The sequence below is a fragment of the Bos indicus genome, chromosome 7 (genome assembly GCF_029378745.1).
Source record: "Bos indicus isolate NIAB-ARS_2022 breed Sahiwal x Tharparkar chromosome 7, NIAB-ARS_B.indTharparkar_mat_pri_1.0, whole genome shotgun sequence".
NCBI classification, from domain to species: domain Eukaryota; kingdom Metazoa; phylum Chordata; class Mammalia; order Artiodactyla; family Bovidae; genus Bos; species Bos indicus.
Genome location: NC_091766.1, coordinates 16165914 through 16190296, shown reverse-complemented (window position 1 = coordinate 16190296; position 24383 = coordinate 16165914). Strand labels below are relative to the sequence as shown.

At 55.8% G+C, this 24383-nt stretch overlaps 1 protein-coding gene and 1 long non-coding RNA gene across 11 annotated transcripts; one reads left to right on the top strand and one right to left on the bottom strand.

The window, feature by feature from the left end:
• Positions 1-227: 227 nt before the first annotated feature.
• On the bottom strand, positions 228-24331 carry PNPLA6 (patatin like phospholipase domain containing 6). 10 transcript variants are annotated; one of them, XM_070792011.1, is made up of 35 exons: positions 24205-24279; positions 23992-24069; positions 23036-23097; positions 22612-22699; positions 22356-22438; positions 22074-22171; positions 19952-20092; positions 19704-19863; positions 19134-19214; positions 18791-18919; positions 18350-18430; positions 18090-18261; positions 17454-17537; positions 16797-16906; positions 16493-16660; positions 16328-16405; positions 11143-11348; positions 10772-10903; positions 10573-10696; positions 10088-10201; positions 9741-9816; positions 7389-7532; positions 7109-7172; positions 6663-6831; positions 6287-6469; positions 6001-6119; positions 5653-5809; positions 5233-5349; positions 5076-5145; positions 4526-4642; positions 2429-2730; positions 1130-1246; positions 870-975; positions 659-768; positions 228-557 (listed from the first exon to the last, which is right to left on the bottom strand). In XM_070792011.1, exons 3-35 carry the CDS (start codon positions 23060-23062, stop codon positions 453-455), a joined length of 4032 nt encoding a protein of 1343 aa, XP_070648112.1. In that variant the 5' UTR covers positions 23063-23097; positions 23992-24069; positions 24205-24279; the 3' UTR covers positions 228-452. The 10 variants fall into 10 exon arrangements, with proteins under 10 accessions (XP_070648112.1, XP_070648114.1, XP_070648111.1 ...); XM_070792013.1 differs by lacking the exon at positions 23992-24069 and having other exon boundaries at positions 24205-24331; XM_070792010.1 differs by having other exon boundaries at positions 23036-23221; positions 23307-24279.
• Positions 10127-17427, top strand: LOC139183838 (uncharacterized). Its single transcript, XR_011567393.1, has 2 exons — positions 10127-10251; positions 17066-17427. It is a non-coding gene; the product is annotated as an uncharacterized lncRNA (long non-coding RNA).
• Positions 24332-24383: the final 52 nt, after the last annotated feature.

The following is a 24383-nucleotide window of genomic DNA, read 5'->3' as shown; positions in this document are numbered from 1 at the left end:
CCGTGATTCCCAGAGAGGCACACAGCATCTGCAGGCCGTGTGGTCCAGAGCCTGCACTGAGTGGGACTACAGGCCACTCCCACTGGGAGTGGGGGATGTTCAGCCCAAGGCTGGGAGCACTGGTCACTGTGACAAGCTCAAGGCTGTTTTCAGTGCCAGCCTCCACCATCCTGAGCATGGAAGGCGGAGTGAGGTGCCCCCTGAACCCAAAGATGACATAAGGCCACTTCTAAGAGGGGAAGGTTTATTGGTGTGACTGATCGAGGGTCATCAGTGCAGTGCTGCCCCTCCCCCATGCCAGGGAGGGGGGACAGGCCAGTCCAGTGTGTGGGCCCTGGGGGTCAAGGGGGACCCAAAGGGCCACAGGCATAGCAGCAGGCAGAGGGGGAGTGAGCCACCCCCATAGGGCTCACCCCTTGTCTAGCTCAAGGCAGGGACCCCTCTGGAGGTCCTCAGGTATCTGCAGCAGGGCTGGAGGGTTCCTGCGGCAGCCAGCGCCGGTGCCGGAGGATCGACTTCTCCTCCTCCTGTGGGGACAAGGGGTGGCCCCCCACGCCCTGCATGTGTCATCACACAGCCCAGGCCGGGGGGGCACATCAGCAGAGTCTCCCCACTGCGCGGGCGGTGGGGAGGGGGGCCCGGGCCATCCTCCTCTCACCATCTCCAAGGCAGTGCTGGGGCTTGCGCCCTCCGGAGAGCCCCCTTCGTCCCGTGAGCACTCAGGGCCCGCGTCCTCCTCATACTCCGTCAGACAGTCCGACTCCTCCCCTGGAATGGCGTGGGTGAAGTTGACGCGGCTCAGGACTGGTCTGACCTCTCCGGCCACGTACATCATCCCCACCCTCCTAGGGTGGCCCTCGGTCCCTCACCATCAGCACAACCGTCGGAAACCGAAACGTAGCTCGTGGTGGGCGGCTCGATCCGGGACACTATCTCCGCCAAGTCGGTGAAGCCAGAGCTGGGGAAGGCGAGCACCTGCCGGGTAATGTGGATGAGGCTCTCGGCGGTCATCTGAGGTGTGTGTGTTCGGGGGGTGGGGGTGGGGTGGGCCGGGGTCCAGAGGGAACTGGGGTTGGGGGGGAATCTGTTGTCAGAGGGGCCCTGCTGATGGAGGAAGGCGCAAGCTTACGTCTGCACGGCGGCTCTCGTTCAGGTCGGCAGACCACCGGTCTGTGAGCATCTTTTCAATGATGTCGCCCCGGCTCCAGCCCCCAAAGACGGTCGATCCATACTGGTAGCCCACATCCTGCAGGAAATGAAGGGGGCTTGGGGCCATGTGTGCAACCCCCAGAATGTTCCTCTCTGCTTATCCCCACCATGCCTGCTCCTCCCCTGGCCCCTCAGAAGCCTGCTGCTCTGTAGGACCTGGCATTTGAGACTACATAAAGTTCAGACTTGGGTGTACTTAGCACACTCACCCCCATGTCCTGTGATCCTGTGCCCCTACCAAACATTACTAATCTGTCTTAGCACATTTCTTTCCCAACTCAGCCCCACGGAGTGTGTCAAGTGTCAAAGGACAGGTGGCAGTGTGTAAGCTTATTTCAAGCTCTACAATTAAGTATTAGTCGTTCAGTCATGCTCGACTGTTTGTGACCCCATGGACGGTAGCCCACCAGTCCCCACTGTCCATGAAATTCTCCAGGCAAGAATACTGGAGTGGGTAGCCATTCCCTTCTCCAGGGGGTCTTCCTGACCCAGGGATGGAACCTGGCTCTCTGGCACTGTGGGCAGATTCTTTACCATCCGAGCCACCAGGGAAGCCCTTGCAAATATGTGCTATACCCCTAAATATCACCATCTCCCATGCCCACTACAGACATCACTAATCCATCATGGCTTGCCTTCCCAGTGAGCCTGGAAAGGGCATCAAACATTTTTTACTCAGCGCACTGGACAGGCAGCTACTGATGCTTTCTTTTTTCTCTTTTTGGCTGCACTATGTGGCAGGCAGGATCATAGTTCCCCAGCCAGGAATTGAACCCACGCCCCCTGGAGCAGAAGCTCTGAATCTTAACCACTGGACCAGGGAAGTCCCCAGCTACTGACCATTTTCTCTTGGCATGCACTAAGATCCATTTTTCTGGACCAGTGGCACATTACACACTACTGCATTCAGTGCATCACAAACCTGTGGCAGACATTACTAACTGACCATGGTGTTTATTCCCACCAACACAGAAATGGTGTTAGAAATCTCTACACTGTGCTTCAGGCCGCGCAACTTGCCTGGTAGTTGATATATAGCGCATGTGCAGCCACGCCCCCTTGTGACACTCATTGTAGACATCACTAATGGATTACCGTTCTATTCCCCCTAGATCCCAAACAAAGCCCTAGACTATTTCCCCTTCTGTGGTTTTGGGCTTTCAGAAGTAAAGGTCTACCGGCCCACCACACTGTCACCAGGTGGCTCTCACCAACTCACATAGATCTGGTCGAACTTCCCGAAGTCCATGGTCTTGAAGCAGTCGATGGGTGGGCGCAGGTACTCACAGTAGGAGCTGGACTTCACAACCTCCAGCTGTCGCACGCAGGACACGTAGGCCAGGCGAGACTGGATCTCTGCCATATCTGGAACCTTGATCTTGTCTGCCCAGGGATTCAGCCGCTTCCACAGAAGCCACCAGCCAGACAGGCTGTCCCCGTATGTGCTAAGGTCTGTCTCATCCTGGCTCCCCACGTCGATGGCGATGACTGTCTTGGCACCCATGCTGCGGGCGATGTCCGCTGTGGGGCCAGGGAGTCAGCTGGGGGCTCCCCACCAGTACCGGGGCAGGGAAGATCAATCCAGTCCCACAAACACCATCACTCACATGGTCATGCTAAAAAACCATGTGAACGACATGTAGGCATGCAAAGGGGTATGTATGGATGGATGTAGAGGCTGATGATGTGTGGGAAGTGGGGTTGGGTGTTGGCGCTTTGGGGTTTGGGGAACCAGGGCCAAGGGAATGGAGAAGATGGAGCACAGGGACAAAATCACTGTGGAAAGACACACGAAGTCAGATGCATGGGGAACAGAGACATGGAAGGAGAGTGACAGAGAGAGAGAGTATAGTAAGGACATCAGGAAAGAAAGGTGAAGGGATCAGTCATGGAAACAGACAGTGGGTCTGAGATGCAGGGAGACAGTGGTGGAAGGAAACTGACAGGGAGATGTGGGAATAAAGACACCCAGAGAGGGACTTCCCTGTTGGTCCAGTGGTTAAGAATCCACCTTCCAATGCAAGGGACATGAGTTCGATTCCTGGTTAGGAAACTAAGATCCCACATGCTGCAGGGCAACTAAGCCCTTGTGCCACAACTGGAGAAGCCCCATTGCACTGCAACTAGAGAAAGTCTAAATACCTCACCAAAGAGCCCACATACCACAATGAAGACCCAGAGCAGCTAAAAACAAAAAAAGATACCAGGAGACACAGCCAAGGGAAGAGAAACACAGGGGACCAGAGATAGCAACAGAGACAGGTGGGAGAAAGAGACAGAGATCAGTGGCCAGAGATATGGAAGGATAGAGAATCCAGGTAGAATAAGAGACCTCAAGACTGAGGCAAGACAACAAAGAGCTGGTTCAAGGAGATTCAGGGGAGCAGGATGGATAGGGGAAGGGGTGGGGTGATGGCACAGTGTGTGTGGGGTGCTGTGGTCACAGTCTGTGTGCCCCACTGAGGGTCTCTGTGTGTGGGGGTGCCTATGGACAGGTCCTATAGCCACGCCCATTCCCCAAAGACACCTGAGTCTCCATCAGACTGCTTGTGTCCCTCACAAGTTTTTGTGTGTGCACGCGTGCCGTATGCACCCTTATCAGATATATGCAACTCTTGTCTGTATGTTTGTGAATACACCCACCTCTGGGTGGGGTATACCTCTGTACACACACCCAGTACTGTTTGTATTCCTTTCACATGGCCCTAGATCAACGTCTGTGTATGTTTCCTTGTGCGTCCAAGCATGCCTGTCCATCAGAGTTTGTACACACCTGCTCACATGAATGTGGTTGTGTGAGTGCATGTATCTATTTGGACTGCCTGTGCCAGAGTTGGCAAACCATAAAAGGCCAGAGGAAAAATTATTTTGGCTTTTTAGGCCGTGTGGTCTCTGATGCAGTTATTTGACTCTGCTGCACAGACACAGCCACAGACAAAAGGTTAATGACCGGGAGTGGCTGTGTGCCAATAAAACTTTATTTATAAAATCAGGCAGGGGGCTGAACTTGGTGTGCAAGCGAACTGTGTGGATCCCTGGCTTATGGGACCTCAAGCGTCTGTGTAGCCAGCATAGGTGTCTACTTGTGTTTGCACGCTTCTGTGTGTATGGAATTTTAAGTTGCAAATGCCCCTGTCTCTTGTCTGCATGCTTCAAGTCAGCAGGTGTGAGAGAAAGCTGGTGGTGGAGGCACCCCACCCATTTGTGTGTGTATGTGCATGTCCAGCACAGCACATGCGTGCATCCTACACATGCACATACCAGCTGTGAGCTCGCCCGTGTGTCCACACAGGGGGATGAGCAGGTGGCTACTTGCCTGGCAGGTTGTTGATGTAGCCGCCGTCCATGAGGAGGTGCCCATCCTTGGGGTCGCACAGCGGCGGCAGGTAGCCCGAGAGAGTCATGCTGGCACGCACGTATCGCCACAGGGAGCCTGCCCAGCGGGACACACAGACACAGACACGCACAGGCACACTCAGACGCACTCAGAGGCCCGGCCAGCCCCGTGGGCTCGCTGACCTGGCACGTTGTTGACGAAGCACCCATCCACCAGCAGGTGCCCGTCCCTGGGGTCGCAGAGCGGGGGCAGGTAGGGGCAGTAGGAGGCACTGGCCCGGACGTAGCGCCACACGCAGCCTGCGGGGACGGGGGGTGAGGGGGTGAGGCGCCCGACAAGTCTCCCAACCCCCCCGCCCTCCCCAGGACAGACATACCTGGGGCCCTCTGGGGCATTAGTGGGTGACGGTTAGTGCTCAGCAATCAGGCCAGGAGGGATGGTCACTCATGTTAACAACTTGGCTGCCCCCCCAGCACCCACTCCCCAAACGGCCCCAGTGGTTGTGGTTGGGCCGCCTGGGGGCACGCACCATCTTTGTGGACACGCATGGCTGAGGAGGTGATATCCGTGGTCACATTGAAGTATGGCAGCCACAGGTCCTGCAGGAACAGGGACCGCGATCCAGGAGGACTGGGTACGCCTATGGGGAGGGGTAGGGGTGGGGGGGGCATGGGGGAAGTATGTACCTCGATCTGCTTGTCCTGGAAGACACGGTGGATGCTGCGGTTGAAGGCTGACCCCGTGAACATGGAGGTGACGGGGTAGGTGAGGTCCAGTACAGGCTCCAGCACCGAAGTCATGCTCTAGGGGTGAGGAGCGAGCTGGGGTCAAACAGGAGTTACTTGGGGGTCACTGACTAGTAGGTCTTTAAGGGTCTTGATTGTTCTAGCTGGGAGCTGGGGGCTAGGATCACTAGCCTGGAAGTCACAGGGGTCATCCAAGGTCCTGGAGGTATCTCTATAAGCATCTGGATGGGCTTCACAGGATTAAGTCAGGGAGGGTCAGGAGAAGTCCAGAAGCCCCTCTGAGGTCAGGTTTTTCAGGGTGCTCCTGGGGTGGGGGGACCCTTCCCCATCACCTCCCCACCCCTTCCCCATAACGCACACCTTAGCCCACTCCCGGGCCCGCTGTTTAGTGCGGCTGGCGCTCCGCTCCTCGGCGTACAGGGCCCCGATGAAGGAGCCGATGGACGTGCCACCCACCAGGTCAACGGGGACCCCCGCCTCCTCTAATGCCTTCAGCACCCCGATGTGTGAGCAGCCCCTGCACGGTGGAGGAGACTCAGTGACTTGCTGGGGATCCCCTAAGCCCCACCCCCAGGAATCTCCTCCAGTCTCCCCCACCAGCAAGGAACGTGGTGCTAGCCGAGTCCCTGTGGGATCCTGCTCAAGGAGTCAGCTCCACCCCTCAAGGCACCTGGTCCCGCCCGTGCCGGCACTGACCGCACCCCTCACCTGGCTCCGCCCCCGCCCAGCACCAGGGCGATGGTGTTGCCCGTGAGCACCCGCGCCAGGCGGGAGAAGTCGCTGTGCCGGTCTGCGCGCCTCGAGAAAACCTTCTCGTAGAGCTCGTGCTGGTATGAGGGGAGAGAGACACGGCGTATAAGGATGGGGGTGTAAGAGGCACCCTCTGGACCTTCAACACACCGCCACGCCCCTCTGGCCTCTAAGCCATACCCCTCCACTAGCCACGCCCCCGAAGGGTTCTGCCAGTGGACCTGCGCCCCACAGCACCCCTCACCAGCTTGGCCGGGCTGCGGCGTGAGAAGAGGCGGCGCGGACAGCGCAGATGCAGGTGTCCCGAGCACCAGCTGCGCATGTTGAGCCACTCCACAGTGCGTGTGGGGCCTGCGCCCTCCTCGCGGTGCAGCAGGACCAGCTGCTTGAGGGCGCGCACTGCCGTGTTCTCCAGCATCTGCTCCAGCTGCATGGGGGGGTGGGAGTGAGGAGGACTGAAGTCACTCTCACCGGTGGTTTCCTCCTCGCCCCCCACAGCTGGCCCCCTGGGTTCCTGGCCACCTAGCCCCAATGGTGAAGGTGCACATGGCCCGGCACAGGCACCCAAGGGCCTGGGGCGGGATCCCAGGGATAGGGGTCACTGTGCCTGGTCTCCGGACCTGGCCAAGTGTGGGCTCCTGGTCGCCCAGCCCCACGATGAGGATGCAGTCAGCCTGACGCAGGCAGCGCACAGTCCAGGGCGTCAGCGATGTGTCTGTTTGGTAGAGCACGATGCGGTGCGTGTCCTCCTGCTGGGCCAGCCACCCTGACAGCCGGAATTCTTGGATGCTAGGGTGGGAGTGGGGAGGGTCATCTTGGGGCTGGTCAGGGGTCTGTGCCCTCAGAGACCATGTAGCTCCACTGCTGTGGGGACGTGGATGTGGACATTCAAGGCCTAGACATGACTGCATCCTCTAGGGACCAATTCACCCCACTGTCTCCCCAGTGGCCAGAGGGATGGGGGCCCACGCTCCTTGTTTCACAGCCTAGAACTCAAATGAAACTGAAGGAATCCTACGTTCTGAGCTCATCCCTGTGCTCCCCGTCCCCATACCCCAACACACACCTGTCCAGTGCAGAGGCCCCCAGGCGGGCCCGGATGATGTCACTGTTGAGGAGGAGCGTGGGGCCTGGAGATGGATGAGTGAGGAAGGGTGTTTAGGAACCTGGGCCAACAGAGGTGGGGCCTCTCCCATGAGAGAATACCACCTACTTGGCTTACAGGGCCTTGTTCCAGCTCCACCCCCACCCTGACCCACCAAGGCATTTCCATTCCTTGACCGATGCCCCACCCACATGCGCCTTGCCCCACGCAGACCAAAGGCCTGCCCTTGCCCACGACTGACCAATGGCTTGCAGAGCGTGCTGCAGCTCCAGCATGAAGGCCACCATGGGCACCTCGGCACACACAGGCAGCACTGCCACTGTTGACAGGTTGCTGGCGGGGTTGGTGAGCTCCGAGTGAGGGGGGACACCTAGTCCCGAGCCTGCTGAGACCCCAAAGGATGGTATTTGCTGTGCGGTCCTGTGTTTGGAAAGGTCAGCTCTCCCCCACCTTCTCAGAAATCCCTTCTCCTTGTCCCTCAGCTGAGGCTTAGTGACGCCATACTGAAGATCATGGTCTCAATCCTCGTCCCACAGCCTCAACCACTGTCCTTGATAAGATGTGGTTATCTGACCCTCAGTTTTGGCCCAGTCTCCTCAGGGGGATCCATTACACAACTGTATAACCCTTTCTGTTTTCCACTCTGCCTACATGGACTTGATCTGTGCCCCTACCCATTCTCGCCTGGGCGGGGTGGGGCGGGGGGTGTCTCTGTCCACTAAGAGGACTTGAACACAGAACTAGACTGAGATAAAGATGTTTCTGACCCACCTATTGCATCTCAGCTTCTCTGCATACACCTTAGACTAAAACATCGACCCCATCTCTTGATCAGACCTCTCACTGCCTCTTCTCCACCAATTCCTATAACAGTTCTGTTGTTGTCGTTCAGTTGCTAAGTCATGTCCGATTCTTTGGGACCCCAAAAACTGCAGCATGCCAGGCTTTCCTGTCTTTCACTATCTCCCAGAGTTTGCTCAGATTATAACAATCTAAACAAGTTCAAATGCCTTTCTGGTTGCTACAAGACTTGCCCTGGCCCATTCCTCCCCCTCACTCACTTTCCCCCTTAAAGTGTTTCAACACCACCAAACCCTTTCGGAGTCTTGTCTTGTCCCATCTCATTTATCAAGTCTCTGCTCATTGTCCTCAGAAAAGCCTGCCTCCTTAGGTTAGTCACGCCCCAGCAAGACTCTCGTTTTCTACACAGTACCTTAACTGACATTGTACTCTTTCTTTGTATTTTAAAAACTGTTATCTTGCAAGCCAAGCCATAAGCCATTCTAGGGGCTTTGTCTGTCTTGTGTACTTTCCCACCACCCTGCACACTGCAGGATGCCCAGCACACACTAGATGCTCACTAGAAACTGTCTTCGTAGCATCACAGAGAGGTTCTCAGGGGTCTGAAATTTTTAAAGTCCCTGCCCCATAGCTGCCCCAGAATCACATCAAGGGTGTCCTGCCAACAGAGTGGGAGTGAAAGTGTACTTGGGCACAGAGTGTAGGACTAGGGGGAAAGTCTGTCGGGGAAGACTCTGGGTGTAGGGATGATTCGTTGCCATGGCTCACCTTGGCCCCACCCAAGAGATCCAGGTGTCAGGGCTGACTGGGCAGAAGCCCCCAGGCGAAAAAGGAAAGTAGAGGTTGCCTAGGCTAGTCCAGGGTCAGGTCACCATAATTGAAAACCTCGGGCCCATATTTCTGCACGCCTCAAATCCGACCACTTCCCAGTGTATCCTAGCTGGGAAAATTCACCTCCCAGTATGCCCTGGAAGGGAACCACACCTCCCAGCATGCACTGAAACTGAGAAATACAACTCCCAGCATCCACCAGGACCAGGAACCACATCTCCCACCATGTTGGTAACCTATTGAAGTCACTTTCCAATATACCCTAGGCCCCAAACACCACCCCACAAACTACACTTCCCAGCACACGTTAGTCTAGGCGTTCCTTTTCTAGTAGGTGGACTCCATCCTCCAGCCAGCTCTGACACCCAGAACCGGGCTGCCCCTAAGACGCCCACCTCTCGTCATGACTGACGCTTTAGATTCCACTAACATCCATCCTAAAGGAGACCAGTCCTGGGTGTTCATTGGAAGGACTGATGCTGAGGCTGAAACTCTTTGGCCACCTCATGCGAAGAGTTGACTCATTGGAAAAGACCCTGATGCTGGGAGGGATTGGGGGCAGGAGGAGAAGGGGACGACAGAGGATGAGGTGGCTGGATGGCATCACCGACTCGATGCACATGAGTTTGGGTGAACTCCGGGAGTTGGTGATGGACAGGGAGGCCTGGCGTGCTGCGATTCATGGGGTCGCAAAGAGTCGGACACGACTGAGCGACTGAACTGAACTGAAGCAGCCCTGGCTCCAGGACTCCGTTTCCCGGCATGCCCAGGAACCCGAACTTCATCCCCCAGCATGCACTAGAACTCGGATTGCCATTTCCTGCTTCAAGCTCCACCCAGAGCAGGTTATACGCCGGACTCCACCTCCCAGCATGCCCTAGGCTCAAGGCTCCCTCCCCCAGCACGTTCTGCGGCGTTGGACTACATCCCCCAGTATTCCCGGGCGCTTGCAGGCTCCCACCTGGGAAGGGTCCTCGCAGCTGCTGCAAATTCCCCAGAATCTTCTGACTCAGCAGGTGGATGAGGCGGGTCACGACCTGGGGCGTTGGAGGCCGGCGGTCCAGTTAGACTGCAGGAGCAACTCTGCGAGTACCACTTTTTCCTTCTTGACCAGGGCGCCTGGGTCCGTTACCTGGGCCCCACCCCACGAGCCCCGCCCCTCACTTGGAGGCTTCAGCTCCTCCCTAGGGCTCCATCTGCACCCGAACCCCCTCCCCACCCATTAGGCCCCGCCCTCTCTAGGGCCACACCCCCACTCATCTGTCCCATCTCCATTAGGAGAACAGCCCCCAGCCCAACGAGCTGCACCTGCGGGTATCGACGTTTGATGTGGCCCAGGGTGCCCTCGGGGAGTTTGGCCAGCTCTGTGTCGCGCACCGCGTGCACCGTCGTGGCACGTGGCTGCCTTGTCAGCGCCTCCACCTAGGGGATCGCGTGTGTGACCAGGGCTGAATGAGCCAGGAGGCTGATAGGTAAGGGGAAGACCGACTGTGGGTGCAGACAGAAGGCGGAACGAAGCCTCGCTATCCATCTCCGAGCTCGGGGAAAGAGAGGCCAGGAGAGGGTGCCACACCGGGTGAGGGTCCCTCACTACGCTGATGAGGTTGCCCCCATCTCCCCGCCCCATGGAAAGCAGTTGGAGAAAGTGGAGTACAGAAGGTTAGAGGCGGGGGGTGGGGGGGGGTGCTGCGCGTTTAGTGCCCCATCCTGTTGTCCGGGATGAAATATATGTTGGGGGTGGGGGGAACCTGGACTGGAAGAGGTTAGAGATCAGTGGGTGGGGCCATGCTCACCACTCCTATGAGATCCCCGCGGCCGTACTCGCCCACCAGCTCTTTTTTGCCGCTGCCCCTCTGAATGACACTACGCAGCCGCCCGTTGAGCACGATGTAGGTGCAGTCTGAACGGTCTCCCTGCCTGCGGTGGGGGTGCGGGTGTCAGAGTAGGAAGGTAGGCAGGACCTGAAGGAAGAGGTAGGGGCGGGGGCTGCACCTGTACAGTGCGCGTCCCGCCTCCACCGCTGTCCAGTCGATGGCGAAGTCCATCTGGCGCACGAAGGGCGACATCCTGGCGGCCACGGTTTGTGCGGCGCTCAGCACCACGCTGGGCTGTGCACGCATGATCCTGCAGGCAAAGGGCAGGGGCGCATGGGCCTGGGGGCGCCCAGGAACAGCCGATAGGGAGTGTTGAGTTGGGTGATGGCCTGGGGGGTGGGACAGGAAGGGCTCAAAAAGTGAAAACGGCTTTTCAAGTGCCGTTGAAAAGTGTGGAGGGTCAGAGGCATAGCCTCATGTAGGGCAGAATGGAGTTGGTCGGGGAACCCCCTGAGTCACCCCCGCCCCAACATCGGGCCCAGGATGTACTCGTAGAAGTTGGACTTGGAGATCCGCAGGAAGGTACAGTCACGCTGGGCTCGAAGCGTGAAGATGAGGGGCTCGCCGGTGAGCACAGCCAACTGTCCCACTAGCTCCCCGGGCTGTACCACGAACAGGCACACGTCCTCGGCCTTGTCGATCATGCGCTGGTACACGTGCAGACTGCCCCACAGCACAAAGTGCAGGCTCACATCCTGTGGGAGAGGGGCCAGGAGATGGGCATCCGGGCAACACTCCACCCACAGCTCGGGTCTGTGAGCTCGGAAAAGGTTAAGGAAAGAAAAGTTGGAGGTAGTGAAGGCCCTCCATAGCACTGAGCTGAGCAGCACATGTATTTATATTCCCATTCAGCACCCACAGCTGCTGCTGCTGCTGCTGCTAAGTCGCATCAGTCGTGTCCGATTCTGTGCGACCCCATAGACGGCAGCCCACCAGGCTCCCCCGTCCCTGGGATTCTCCAGGCAAGAACACTGGAGTGGGTTGCCATTTCCTTCTCCAATGCATGAAAGTGAAAAGTGAAAGTGAAGTCTCTCAGTCGTGTCTGACTCTTAGTGACCCCATGGACTGCAGCCTACCAGGCTCCTCCGCCCATGGGATTTTCTAGGCAAATGGAGTGGGGTGCCAGATGCTGCTAATAGATCACCCATCGCAGCCCAGATTAAGAGGCAGGAATTCTTTTCAACAGGGTCAGCAAGAGGCTGGGAAGACCGGCTACATAGGAGCATGGCTGAGCTTAGGTCCTCTTTGCTTGTGCTGGGCAACTGCATAGCTACATGGAAAGGAACAAAGTTGCAGCCTCACCTTTCATCATGTCAAAATGGATCAAAGACATGAATGTGAGAGCTTAAACTATACAACTCTAAGGAGAAAACACAGGAGTCAATCATGGTCACACTGGACCGTGGACGCAATGGAATCTTGGATATGATACTAAAAGCCCAAGTGACAAAATGAAAAACGGATAAACTGGACTTCATCCAAGTTAAAAACTTTTGAGCTTCAAAGGGCACTATCAACTGAAAGGAAACCCACAGGCTAGGAGAAAACATTTGCAAATCATATATCTGCTAAGGGTCTGCTATTCAGAATATGTGAAGAATTTTTACAACTCCACACTAAAAAGACAACACAATTTTAAAAACGGGCAAAGGCTCCAAATAGACGTTTCTCCAAAGGATGTATGAATGGCTAGTGATCCTATGAAGATGCTCAACATTACAAATCACCACATGATGCATGCTAAGTCATGTCCTACTCTTTGTGACACTATGGACTGTAGCCTGCTAAGCTCCTGTCCATGGGATTCTCTAGGCAAGAATACTGGAGTGGGTTGCCATTTCCTTCTCCAGAGTTGCCCTATGACCCAGCAACTCAACTCTAGGACACAATGAAAATATATCCACACAGACATGTGTACATAATGTTCATACCTGAATCACGCTATTATGCATACTAGCCAAAAGGTGGAAATAACTCAATGTCCATCAGAAGATGAACTGAGAACCAAAATGTGGTTCATTTCTATGATGGAATAGTATTCAGCTGTAATGGAATCGGAGAAGGCAACGGCAGCCCACTCCAGTACTCTTGCCTGGAAAATCCCATGGGCAGAGGAGCCTGGTAGGCTGCAGTCCATGGGGTCACTAAGAGTCAGGCATGACTGAGCGACTTCACTTTCACTTTTCACTTTCATGCATTGGAGAAGGAAATGGCAACCCACTCCAGTGTTCTTGCCTGGAGAATCCCAGGGACAGCGGAGCCTGGTGGGCTGCCCTCTATGGGGTCGCACAGAGTCGGACACGACTGAAGCGACTTAGCAGCAGCAGTAATGGAATAAGGCACTGACACATGCCACAACATGGGTGAAGCCTGAAAACATCATACTACGGGAAAGAATCCCAGACACAAAGGGCCACATATTGTTTGATTCCATTTATATGAAGTGTCCAGAACAGGCAAATCTATAGAAACATAAGATCAGTAGTTGCTTAGGGCTGCGGCTGGTTAGGAGGTAGGAGATCGATGGCTTTAGAGTGTGGTGTTTCTCTTTAAAGGGATGTTCTCAAATCGACAGTGGTTATGGTTGCACAACTCTGAATATACTAAAAACCACTGAATTGTACTCTTCAAATGGGTGAACTGTATCATGTGTGAATTACAGCTCTAAAATTATCACACACACAAAAAAAATCCCCTTTGGGGAGTTCGCTGGTGGTCTAGTGGTTAGCATTTGGCACTTTCACTACTGAAGCCAAGGTTCAATCCTTGGTCAGGGAACTGAGATCCCACAAGCTGACTGGTGCAAAACAAAACAACAACAAAAAACCCCTTTGTTCTCAATTCCTGTGTTCTGCTCCAACCTTGTTGGTTTTCCTTTGTTTTCCAGATGGGACAGCTCCACTACAGGACATCTGCACAAACTGTACCCTCTGCCTAAAATGTTCTTTCCTCCCCCTTGCACCTAGTTAATTTCTCTTTGTTCTTCCTACTTCACTGGAGGTCACTTCCTCAGAGACACTGCTCTGCCTAAATCAGAGGTTGTAGAACTGAGGACATCCCCTTTGTAGCACGAAGCCTATATGATTTAGCAACAATCTGTATCATCCTTTGAGTGAAAGGTCTATCTGTGAGCTTCTCAAGGGCAGGGGACCCCTGCTGGTGTTTTTTGGCCCTACAGCAAGCCTGCTAACTGCTGCTACTGCTGCTAAGTCACTTCAGTCGTGTCCCACTCTGTGCGACCCCATAGATGGCAGCCCACCAGGCTCCTCCATCCCTGGGATTCTCCAGGCAAGAACACTGGAGTGGGTTGCCATTTCCTTCTCCAATGCATGAAAGTGAAAAGTGCAAGTGAAGTCGCTCAGTCGTGTCCGACTCCTAGCGACCCCATGGACTGCAGCCCACCAGGCTCCTCCATCCATGGGATTTGCCAGGCAAGAGTACTGGAGTGGGGTGCCATTGCCTTCTCCACAGCAAGCCTGGGACACAGCAAATACCCCTCTCCCCTCTGGTTAGCCTGCCCAGCTGGACACCACTCTGTACCACCCTCTTAAGTAAGGAACTGAAACTGCCTAGAGACAGAAATGTTCCTTCCTCATCCAGCACACAAACCTGTACGACACCCCACAAAGCCCTGGTGAGCACCAAAACACTGCAAGGATCCTTGGGAGGGGTGGGGGACATACACACATGCTGGAACCTTCTAAGACAGAATTCCCAGCCTGGGTTTGGGATACAATGGGAGTGACTAGTATTAGGCTGCCATTCATCCTCAGATTGGGAAACATGTTTCCTCACCACCCCCCAACTGCAGGACTTCTCAGAGCTTTGAATATGCTAATGAGTTCACTGGGCACTTCCAAGAAGGACTAAAACAGCCCGTGTTCCCCAAACCTGTTGCACTCAGATCCCTTGTGATAGGGGTGTTCCGTGAAATATACTCTGGGAAATGTTTGTGGAAAGCAAGGTTTCTCAACGTTGGCACTACTGACATGTTGGACTGGATAATTCTGTTGTGGGGGGCTGGCCTGTGCCTTTTGCATCCCTGGTGTCTAGCCATTAGGTGACGGTACCACCCTCCCAAGCCAATCAAAAATGTCACCCTGTGGGACTTGCCTGGTGGTCCAGTGGTTAAGAATCCGCTTTGCAATGCAGGGGACACAGGTTGGATCTCTGGTTGGGGAACTAAGATCCTACATGCCGTGGAGCAACTGAGTCTGCACACCACAACTAGAGAGTCCATGCATCGCAACAAAAGATCCCACATGACGCAGGATGATCCTGTGTGCCACAACTAAGACCAGACACAGCCAGATAAATGAATAAGGAAATAAGTAAAACCTGATCTCAAAAACACTCAAGAAAAGCTTAAAAAAAAGTCTCCACGTGGCCAAATATCCCAGGGGGGTGGGCCAAACTGTCTCCACCTCGCCCACTGTGCATGGTTTGGGGAGGGGCACAGCAGACCAGCTTTGTCCCTAACAAAGTCCTGAAGACCCTGAGGAGCCTTTGATGGTTGCACACCAGCCTGGTATGTTAGCAGGCTGGGCTGGGCTGGGCTGGGCTGGGCTGAGTTGAGCCCAGCAGAGGTTTCCAGATAAGCAGGGCCCAGGGGCCCCTGCAAGGGCCATGATGTGACCACACTTCCTCAGCCGGGCCTTGAACAACTGCCACCAAATGTACTCTGCAGGAAGGAGCCCATTCTGCATTGAGCAGCTCAAAGTGACAATATAATCAAACTGATCATGTGATATAACAAATCAACTAGAATCTAATTAAAATAAAAACCACCATCGCCCAGCCAGCTAACAGCTGGGCCATCCCCTCTTCCAAGCGCAGACCTCCCTCTCCTGAGCCTGGGGTGCTGCTGCGGTTTCAGCACTTAAGTCATGTCACCCTTACTGTCACCTCCCCATCCTTCTGTCAGCACACCTCCCTCTGGTCACCCTTGCACACACCCTAGCAGCTCAGAACTGAGTACTTCCTGCTTGATCCTCACAACAGTTCCTGCAGGTAGTTATGAGCCACATACCCCCGACCCCATTCCACAGGTGGGAAAGATGAGAAGTTTCTATATGATTCACCCAAGGTCACCCAAGGGCTGCAACTCTGGTTCCCTCTCTAACCCTCCTCCCCTGTGCTCCCCAGCTGTGATGTCACAAAAGGGCCTCAGTTTCCCCATCTGGAGAATGGGCAGATTAGTGGTTTCCTCCACCTCCTGCGTGTCATCAAGGGGCAATGAAATCCAGCTCGTGGGGCTCATAGGGCTGGTTCCTGGCCTCCAGGCCAGATTCACACCCGCACCCATTTAGTGAGCCCCACCCACCCCCATCCCAGCAGGGACCTAGGATAAGAAATACAGCATCAGAATATGTTGTAGATTTCGAAGGTCAGAAAAATGGAGGTTGTAGGAATGGCCAAGGGCAGGGAAGAGAGATCTTGGGGTGGGGGTCCTAGTGTAAAAGGTTCAAGTTTGGAGGGGAAAGGTAAATAGGTCCACAGGACTTGGGGAGGGAGGGCTGGGGGTCAGAATCATAGGATCCAAAGGTCAGGGGTTGGAAATCACAGACTGAGAGGTCTACATGTAAGGTGAAAAGGCAAGGATCAGAGACCAGAGAGGGGGAGAGAGAGGTCTCGGGTCAGAGCTGCAGGGTCAGAGATCAAGGGTCAGACTCACCTGGTCCCCCTGGCGGGCGATGATGGTGCCAGCTTTGGCGTGATGTAGCAGAACTCGACTATTCAGAAGAGTGGGGTCCTGGTGAGGAAGGATAGGGGCTTGAGACAGCCCAGCGATGCCTACCACCCCCCTTACCTGGTCCCCTAGATGCCCTGGGCTGCCCACCTCAATCTGCATCAGCTTGGCCAGCTCCTGCTTTGCTGCCTCAAAGATGCTGCTTGTCTGGCGGCCCTGGTAGGGCCCGAAGGGGCAGCTGCCGGAGGCCGACTCGTCCTCACAATAGCTGTACTCACAGGCGCCTGCTGGCTGCTCCCGGGGCTCCTGACTGGGAGTCTGTGGGGGAGGGTCTGTGACCTCCATGCTCCCCCCAAACCTTCCTCCTTGGGAGACTCCACCTGTGGCTAGGCCAGGGTTCCAGGAGGGGATTGGAGTCAGGAGGCAGGGGCAGGGGAAGAGGACAAGGCCCTACCCGAGCTGAGGCTGCCTGGAACCCTCCTGAGGCCTCTTCTTGCAGGGACACAGAGATTCGGCCCCGTTCATATGCCATGTCGAAGTCTGAACGGGGCCCACCCTGCAAGCCTGCGGTGGATGAGGGGCAATAAATGCAATAAAGATCAGAGTAACCATAGTGGGAATCTAAGCAAACACTATCTACATAACGTTATCCCGGGCAGCAGCCGGAAAGACATGGACTAATCCATCGCCTCTCTCTCTCCCTTGCAACCCTTCTCACTACAGTGCGGAGAGCACCATCTCAACAAGGACCCACAGAAAAAAAGACATGAGAAATGCTCCCAATATTCCTATTTCGTGGATGAGAAAAATCAAGACTGGGAGGCAGATGGACTTCCCTGGTGACCCAGTGGTTAAGAATCCTCCTGCCAATGCAGGGTACTATTCCTGGTCCAGGAAGATCCCACATGCCTCTGAGTAACTACTAAGTTACAACTACTGAGTGCACACTCTAGAGCCCATGCTTTGCAATAAGAGACGCCACTGCCTGAGAAGCCCGTGCACCACAATGAAGAGTAGCCCCCTTGCACAGCAACGAAGACCCACTGCAGGCAAAAATAAGTAAATAAATGATATTTGATAGCCTCTCCCAGCTCCACCTGGTGCCCCAAACCTGAGATATCCACTGGCATGGAGATGCAGCGACTCAGCAAGGGGGCTGAGGAGGTTTCCAGGGATGTGGGCTTCACTGGGTCCCCTGGAGGAGACATATATTTAGGCTCCGGCCCCTCGGAGCCCCCAGGTCTACAGCTAGGATCAGAGGGTGGGGAACTGAAGGGAGCTTGAGGAGGGGTCAGCTCAGAGTTCCTGGGGACTGGGGGACTAGGAAAAGCAATTCCAATGGGCCCATGGGACTGAGGCCAGGGGTTCTGGGGGACTAGGCAGGAGGCAGACCTGGAGACCTAGTTGAAAGGGCTCTTGGGGGGCTGAGAGCTTCCGTGGTGGCTCAGATGGTAAAGAATCTGCCTACAATGCAGGAGACCTGGGTTCGATCCCTGGGTTGGGAAGATCCCCTGGAGAAGGAAATAGCTACCCACTCCAGTATTCTTGCCTGGAGAATTCCATGGACAGAGGAGCCTGGTAGGCTACAGTCCATGAAGTCACAAGGAGTCAGACATGACTAAAGTGACCAACACTTTCACTTTTGGGGGGCTGGGCAAGTTAGGTGGGAGTCCCTGAGGAACTGAGACAGGCACTGAGGGGCAGAGGCTGGGTCAACCTGAGCTCCTGGGGGCCAGGCAGCAGTCACCTTGGGTACCTCCAGTCCCGGGCAGTGGGGCCCCAGTGGGGTCAGACGGCCGGCCAGGGGTCTCCCTCAGCTCCTCTGAGGCCACAGTGCTGACCATCCGCTTGGAGCCACGCACTGGGCTGGTGCGGGGTGGGAGGCCCGGGCTAGGGAAGAGGCGCAGTGGCTGGATCTCCTAGGGGCAGACAGCATACTTGTGGCATGTCCGGGGGAGGCAGGCGTCACTCACCCCTCCAGCTCCTGGTGCTCTGCAGGCAACTCACATGGCTGAAGAGCTCATTGGTCAGTCCCAGGTAGTTGTGGAGTGCCAGGAAAGTGACCCGCTGCAACCTCACCATGATGATCTTCAGGGGCGTGGTCCGCAGAGGAGGGGGCCAAGGAGAAAGAGGGTGAGCCCCGGGAGAAAGTGGGGACCTAGCACTTGGAGGTGGGGCCATGGATGGGGAGAAGGAGAGGGAGCTAAGGTCAGAGGTCAAGATCAGAGCAGGAAGGGGCTGGGCAGGGCCATGGGAGCCAGGGAGAAACCCACAATCAGGTGGCAGAAGCCTGGGAAGATGGGGTGGAGGCGGCTCAGAGGAGGAGTTGGCGAGGTCTGGCTGCTCAGAGTTGATAAGCCCATCGTGAGCGCCTCTTGGCAGCTGGGTCCAGCCCCCAGGAGCCTGTGATGGGCGGGGGTCATAGAAGGAAGTGAACCGCCCACTCACCTGCACCACCCGCACCAGGCTCTCGGGGTACTTGGTGAATACCGCTGAGAAGGCCTCCACCGGCAGCCGCAGCACCGTGGAGTCTCGGGCTGCCCGGGCGGACACAGTGCGCTGTGGGTGCTGGTGACCCTGGGGGCACAGGGGGCACAAGGAGAGTCAAGGTCGGGGTGGTGAGAGCCCCCTGCCTGCTTCCCCTGGCCCCTTCCCAATGCCATTCCTTGAGGGACCCCTGGAAACATCAGAGACCCATCAGAGATGGGGGCTCTTGGGGTGACCCTCTCCTACCCAGTCTGGTGGGTGTGGCCTCCTACTGTCCCCACACCCCTCCGTACTGGTGACTCACAGTGATGACATCCAGTATGCTCAGGAGGCTGTTGACACTGTCCCCAGGAACCACTTCCTTCACCACACACTCCTTCCCGTCCTGAGACACACAAAGTGGGGTGAGCACTGCCCAGTGCTGCCCTTACCCTGCTGACCCACATCTTGCCCCCTGACCAAGCCACTAGCCCTCATTCTCATGTAGTCTGGTGATCGTTGACATCCTGACCCCATGAACCTTCCGACCAGCATCGCTAACTAGCCAGTGGCTGTGCTGACCACCCCAGAAGCCCCTGGGCATCCGTTCCTGACTCCTGCCTGTACATCTCATAAGGACCACCAACCTGGGGAGTTCCCTGGTGGTCTAGTGTTTAGGATTTGGTGCTTTCACTGCCATGGCCTGGATTTGATCCCTGATCAGGGAACTGAGATTCTGCAAGCCATGCAGCACGGCCCAAATTAAAAAAAAAAAAAAAAAAAGACCACCAACCCTGCTGACCAAAACCACTGTCTGTCCCGTGACCGTGGCACCCATGCTTGTCCTGCCACCCACCTTGTTGCCCCACAGAGCCCCCCAGGGTGGTACACTCACAGGCCCCGGCAGACAGAGCTCCAGGAGTCCATCCTGTACCACATAGATGCTTGCATCCGGCTGGCCAGGTCGGAAGACATAGTCACCCTGACTGAGCCGCTGGAAGACCATGTGGCGGCAGAGCTCCAGGAAGAGTGGCTTCTCAAAGTGGCCCAGCACCCTGGACAGGGAAGGTGGGGAATTGTGGATATGAGGAGGTCAGGTCAGCCCCAGCTCTGCAATGCCCCTGCCTGTACCCTGACACTGACCGGACATTCTTGAGCATGTAGAGCACCTCGGAGGGCAGGTGGGAGTTGGCCAGGTCGCCCTCGGTCAGGTCAGCCTCCAGCACAGCAGGCGGGGGCTCCTTCCGCTGCAGCGTGGGCGCCTCTTTCTGGATGCGCAGGATCCTGGTGGCAGGAGAGGGGGATGGGGACAGTGGGGAGCAGGAAGAAGGCTCAGGCAGACCTCAGATCCTCCTGCCCCCACAGAGCCCTTCCTGGAGTCCTTAGAGCAGGGGTCAGCAAACTCTGGCCCACTGGCCAAATCAGGCCAGCCACGCCAGCCACCTCCTTTTTGTCCATAAAGTTTTATTGGCACACAGCTATATTCATTCATTTACACATATCTGTGGCTGCTTTAATGATACAATAGCAGGATTGAGTCATTACATTACCGTTGTATGCAGCCTGCAAAGCCTAAGATGTGGCTCGAAAAAGAAGAAACTTGCTGACCCCTAATGTAAAACTCTGAGGTTGCCCTCCACTAGTCACAGGCTTCCTAGATGGAACCTCTCATTGGGCAGACTCCTGACATAGCTTCCAAGATACGAGCAGACCCCAGGAAAATCATCTATGTTCATCACGGCACTCCAGATATAGTCCATCAGCTGGCAATCACAGATTAGACTCCTGATACAGCCTCCCTCATGAAGGCAGACCCCTGGGGTAGCTTCTGTTATATCAGAAGACCCCAGATGCAGCCTCTCTGCTCTTTATAACAATCCCTGAGATAGCCCTTCCTCCCAAGCCTCAGACAGCCCCGAGAGAGCCTCTTGGATGGCTACAGAGGCTCTTGAGATAGCTCTGGTTACAGACAGAGAATCCAGATACAGCTCCTCTGCTGATCATGGACCTCAGATAGCTCTGCCCTGCAAGGCATAGTTATTACTGAGACAGTCCTTCCACTGGTTACAAAATGCTCAAGATAGACCCTCTAGAATGAGCTCAAACTGAGTTAAACTCCACAGAACAGAGGAATCGCACAGTGGTTCCCCTTCTGATCAGGAAGATCCTTGGGCTAGCCCTTATCTAGGTCACAGAGAAGTGAGATAGCCCTTTGAAGGTCATGGTGATATCAGGGTAGCTCCTCAAGGCTGTGCAGCCAATGAGACTGCCCCCCAGGAGTTGGACAGACCCTCAACTCATTGTGGAAGACCTAGAGACAGCCCTTCTGCTCAAGTCATAGAAAGTCATGGGATAGCACACCTACTGACTGTGGTCCGCCCTGGCATAGCGCCTCAGTGTGAAGAAACACTTGAGACAGACCTTCATGTAGACCCTACATTGTCAGGAGACCCCACAGCCAGCTCTCAGCTTAGAACGATCTCTGGGAGGGCCTTGCTCAGAAACCCCAAGGTAGCCCTTTTATGATGACATGTCCTGAGATGTCCTTCCTGTCTCAAGTGTGAAAAGATTCTTGAGATGACTCCTAGGGAACAGAAATCCCTGACGTAGTCTTCTTGTAGTAGAAGAACTGCAATGAAGGTGACATAGAGAGATGCTTTCTGATATAGAGGGACTGCTGAGATAACCGCCGGGGAACAAAAGGTAGAGACAACCCCTCCAGCAGGTCGCAGAAACACCCTGGAGTACCCTGGAATAAGCCCTCTCACGTGGGGAGATTTGACCAAGGCAAGACATCCAAGATAGCATTGTTGTTGTTTAGTTGCTAATTTGTGTCCGACTCTTTGTGACCCCATGGATTGTAGCCTGCCAGGTTCCTCTGTTCATGGGATTTTCCAGGCAAGAATACTGGAGTAGGTTGCCATTTCCTTCTCCAGAGGATCTCCTAACCCAAGGATCAAACCCACATCTCCTGCATTGGCAGGTGGATTCTTTACCACTGAGCCACCAAAGCCAGAGATAGTAACTGGGGATTAAATAAATCATAGATACTTCTGTAGTAGAGAAACATCACTGAGAGAGCCCTCAAGGAACAGAAACAGCCTGTCTGGTAGGGGAGAGCTCTGAAACAGTTCCACAGACGTGGAAAGACTCCTGAGACAGACAGTCCATAGGGTTCAAAGAAGCCTGAGATGCACGCTTCGGTGTGGGTTGATCACTCAAAAAGCCCTGAACATAGCCCCGGGTACATCCAGCACAGCCTTACTTCTTGGCAATGTTGAGCATCTTAAGTTTCTTCTTCATGCGTGGGCGGGAAGTGGTGGAGACGGAGGCGTCCACTAAGGAAGAAGTGGATTGTGACACCTGGGAGAATTAAGGGGGGTGGGAGTGAGAGGGATGCATCAACTGTCAGTTCAGACCCTAAGGAGGCGGGGGCAAATCCAAGGCCCTTAATCAAGGAGGGAGGCGGGCTTACTAAGAAGTATAACTAGGAAAAGGGCAGGGCCTCTGTGTGGCCAAAAGGAGCCCCAGAGGGTCCCAGACTTACCTTTCGCATGATCTTCCGGCCATAGAAAAGCACTTTGTCTCTCTTCCGGAATCGGTAACGGGGGCCGTCCGGGGCTGGAGCTTCTGGGGATAATAAGTGCGGAGAGGGGCATTCTGAGCTATACGCATACTCCGCGCGGCGAAAGATGGGGACGCTGCGTGCGGGCTCCAGCAAATCCCATCTCTACTGACTCACGGGCCCAGACATTTCACCTTCCCATCCCTCAACAGCCCCCAAAGGCCCTCCGGGTCCTCACTCGGCACTCGAAGCCTCCGCACCAGCAGCAGGATGAGCACGGCCGTGACCAGAACCGCGACTCCAGCCCCGATCATCATGCCCAGCACCTGCGGGACGAACGGCACAGGCTGCGCATCGCATACCGGCCCCGCCAAGCCTTCCCCGGGGGTCGGGACGCTTGGGACTCCATCCAACGGAGCCAAGTCCGCCCCGGAGATCACAGTCGGCTCGGCCCTCGACGTCCCCATCTGCAAAATGGGCCAGCGCGGCTCCCTCCCCGGGGGAGTCAACTCTTTCTGGAGGTTCGGCGGCCCGCAGTGCACGCCGGGAAACGTAGTTCAGCCTGAACAGACGCAGCCTAGTTATCGCGGGACCGCGCTGATGCGCGCTAAGCACGTCGGGAACCGTAGTCCCCGCGGAGGCGCACAACCTCCAACCCTTACCATTCCGGTTTGCAGCGGGGCGTCCATCTGTTTCTTCAGGCAGGGCTGCACGTCTGGCACTCCTGGGGAATGAGAAGCCGGAGCAACCCGGGCAAGTCGTCACTCTGGGCCGCCTCTCCCCTGCAGCAAGCCCTGCCCTCTTCTTACCCTTACTGCCGGGAGGTTTCTCTGCCGGCTTGGGGACGGCTGGAGGGTGGGGCAAATTGAGTTCGGGGCCCAAGCTAGGGAGTGAGGTGGGTTCCCGGGTCCCCACCAGGGTCTCCTTACTTACCAGGCCGGCCTGACGCCCCACTCGTCCAGCCCCACCCTGGGGCTGAAGGGCAGCCGGTCGGACACCTATTATCAGCAGCCAGAGAACAGGTTCCCCAAGGGGCACGGTTTTCTCCAGCAGGTGGCCCCCTCTTCAGGATCAATCCTGACCCGATCCCTAGGCCGCACCCCTGCACTCTCTGCGAACACTGGATGCCGCACCCCAGGGAAACCGGGCCCGAGTCATGGGGCTGGGGAGATGCCTGGCTCCCGCTGGAATGCTGCCAGGAGCGCCTTCACAAGGAGTCGTGATGCAATGACGAGGTCTCAGTAGCATCCTGGGATGCTTGGAGTGGAGTGGGCTCGCAAAGTGTTACTGGTTGATGCTGGAGATTTACTGTCACGTAATAGTAAAATTTAGGGGTTTTCTGATGGGACTCGGGGAACGAGGCTGGGACCATTGCTGGGAGATGTAACCAGGGACGCTGGAGTTACCAAGGGTCGATAGAAAGTTATCGAGATTGCGAAGCATGTAAGACTATCACTGAGAAAATCGGAACTGGTTGGGCACATCCCTGGAGTCGTTGGAGCGTGATACTGAAGAATGCTGGAATTATCACTGACTTTCCTGGGAAGCTGAGACTGTTTTGGCAACCTCAGAGGATTAATGGAAATCTGGGGTAGTCACTGGGCCCTTGAGACCGTACCTGGAAAATTCACAGGGGATTGGTCTTCTCCCACCCGAGGATGCACCTGGCTACCGGTGCGAAAACACCTGCCGGGAGCTGGGGGAGCGGGGTAAGAGTCAGGAAGTCGAGAGATACCGAGAATAGACGGAAGACAGATCTTAGGAAAGCCGAGGGCTCGCTAACAACCCGCGAAGGGATGTCCCTGCGGGTGCCAAGGAAACCCGGACTCACCCAGGAGCCGCAGCTGGGGTCCACCCTTCGCCAACTCCGTTAGCGTTCCGCCCAGCGCCGCAGACGCGGCCCCTTTAAATTATTCACCGCAGGGCGCGCCGCAGCCCCGCCCCTCGCCATGCTTGGAAGGTCGCGCGGAGTGTGGCGACGCTTTAAAGGGACCCGCGACCAGTTGGCGC

Bases quoted from the DNA above. Each gene is read 5' to 3' on its own strand.
- PNPLA6 (XM_070792008.1), bottom strand. From the start codon at position 22,840: ATGGGGACGTCGAGGGCCGAGCCGACTGTGATCTCCGGGGCGGACTTG. The intron at 18,920-19,133 runs GTGAGTCACCAG...CTGTGCCCCCAG, and splicing joins GCATACTGGATGTCATCACT to GGTCACCAGCACCCACAGCG. The intron at 6,470-6,662 runs GTCCGGAGACCA...CCCCCCATGCAG, and splicing joins AGGAGCCCACACTTGGCCAG to CTGGAGCAGATGCTGGAGAA.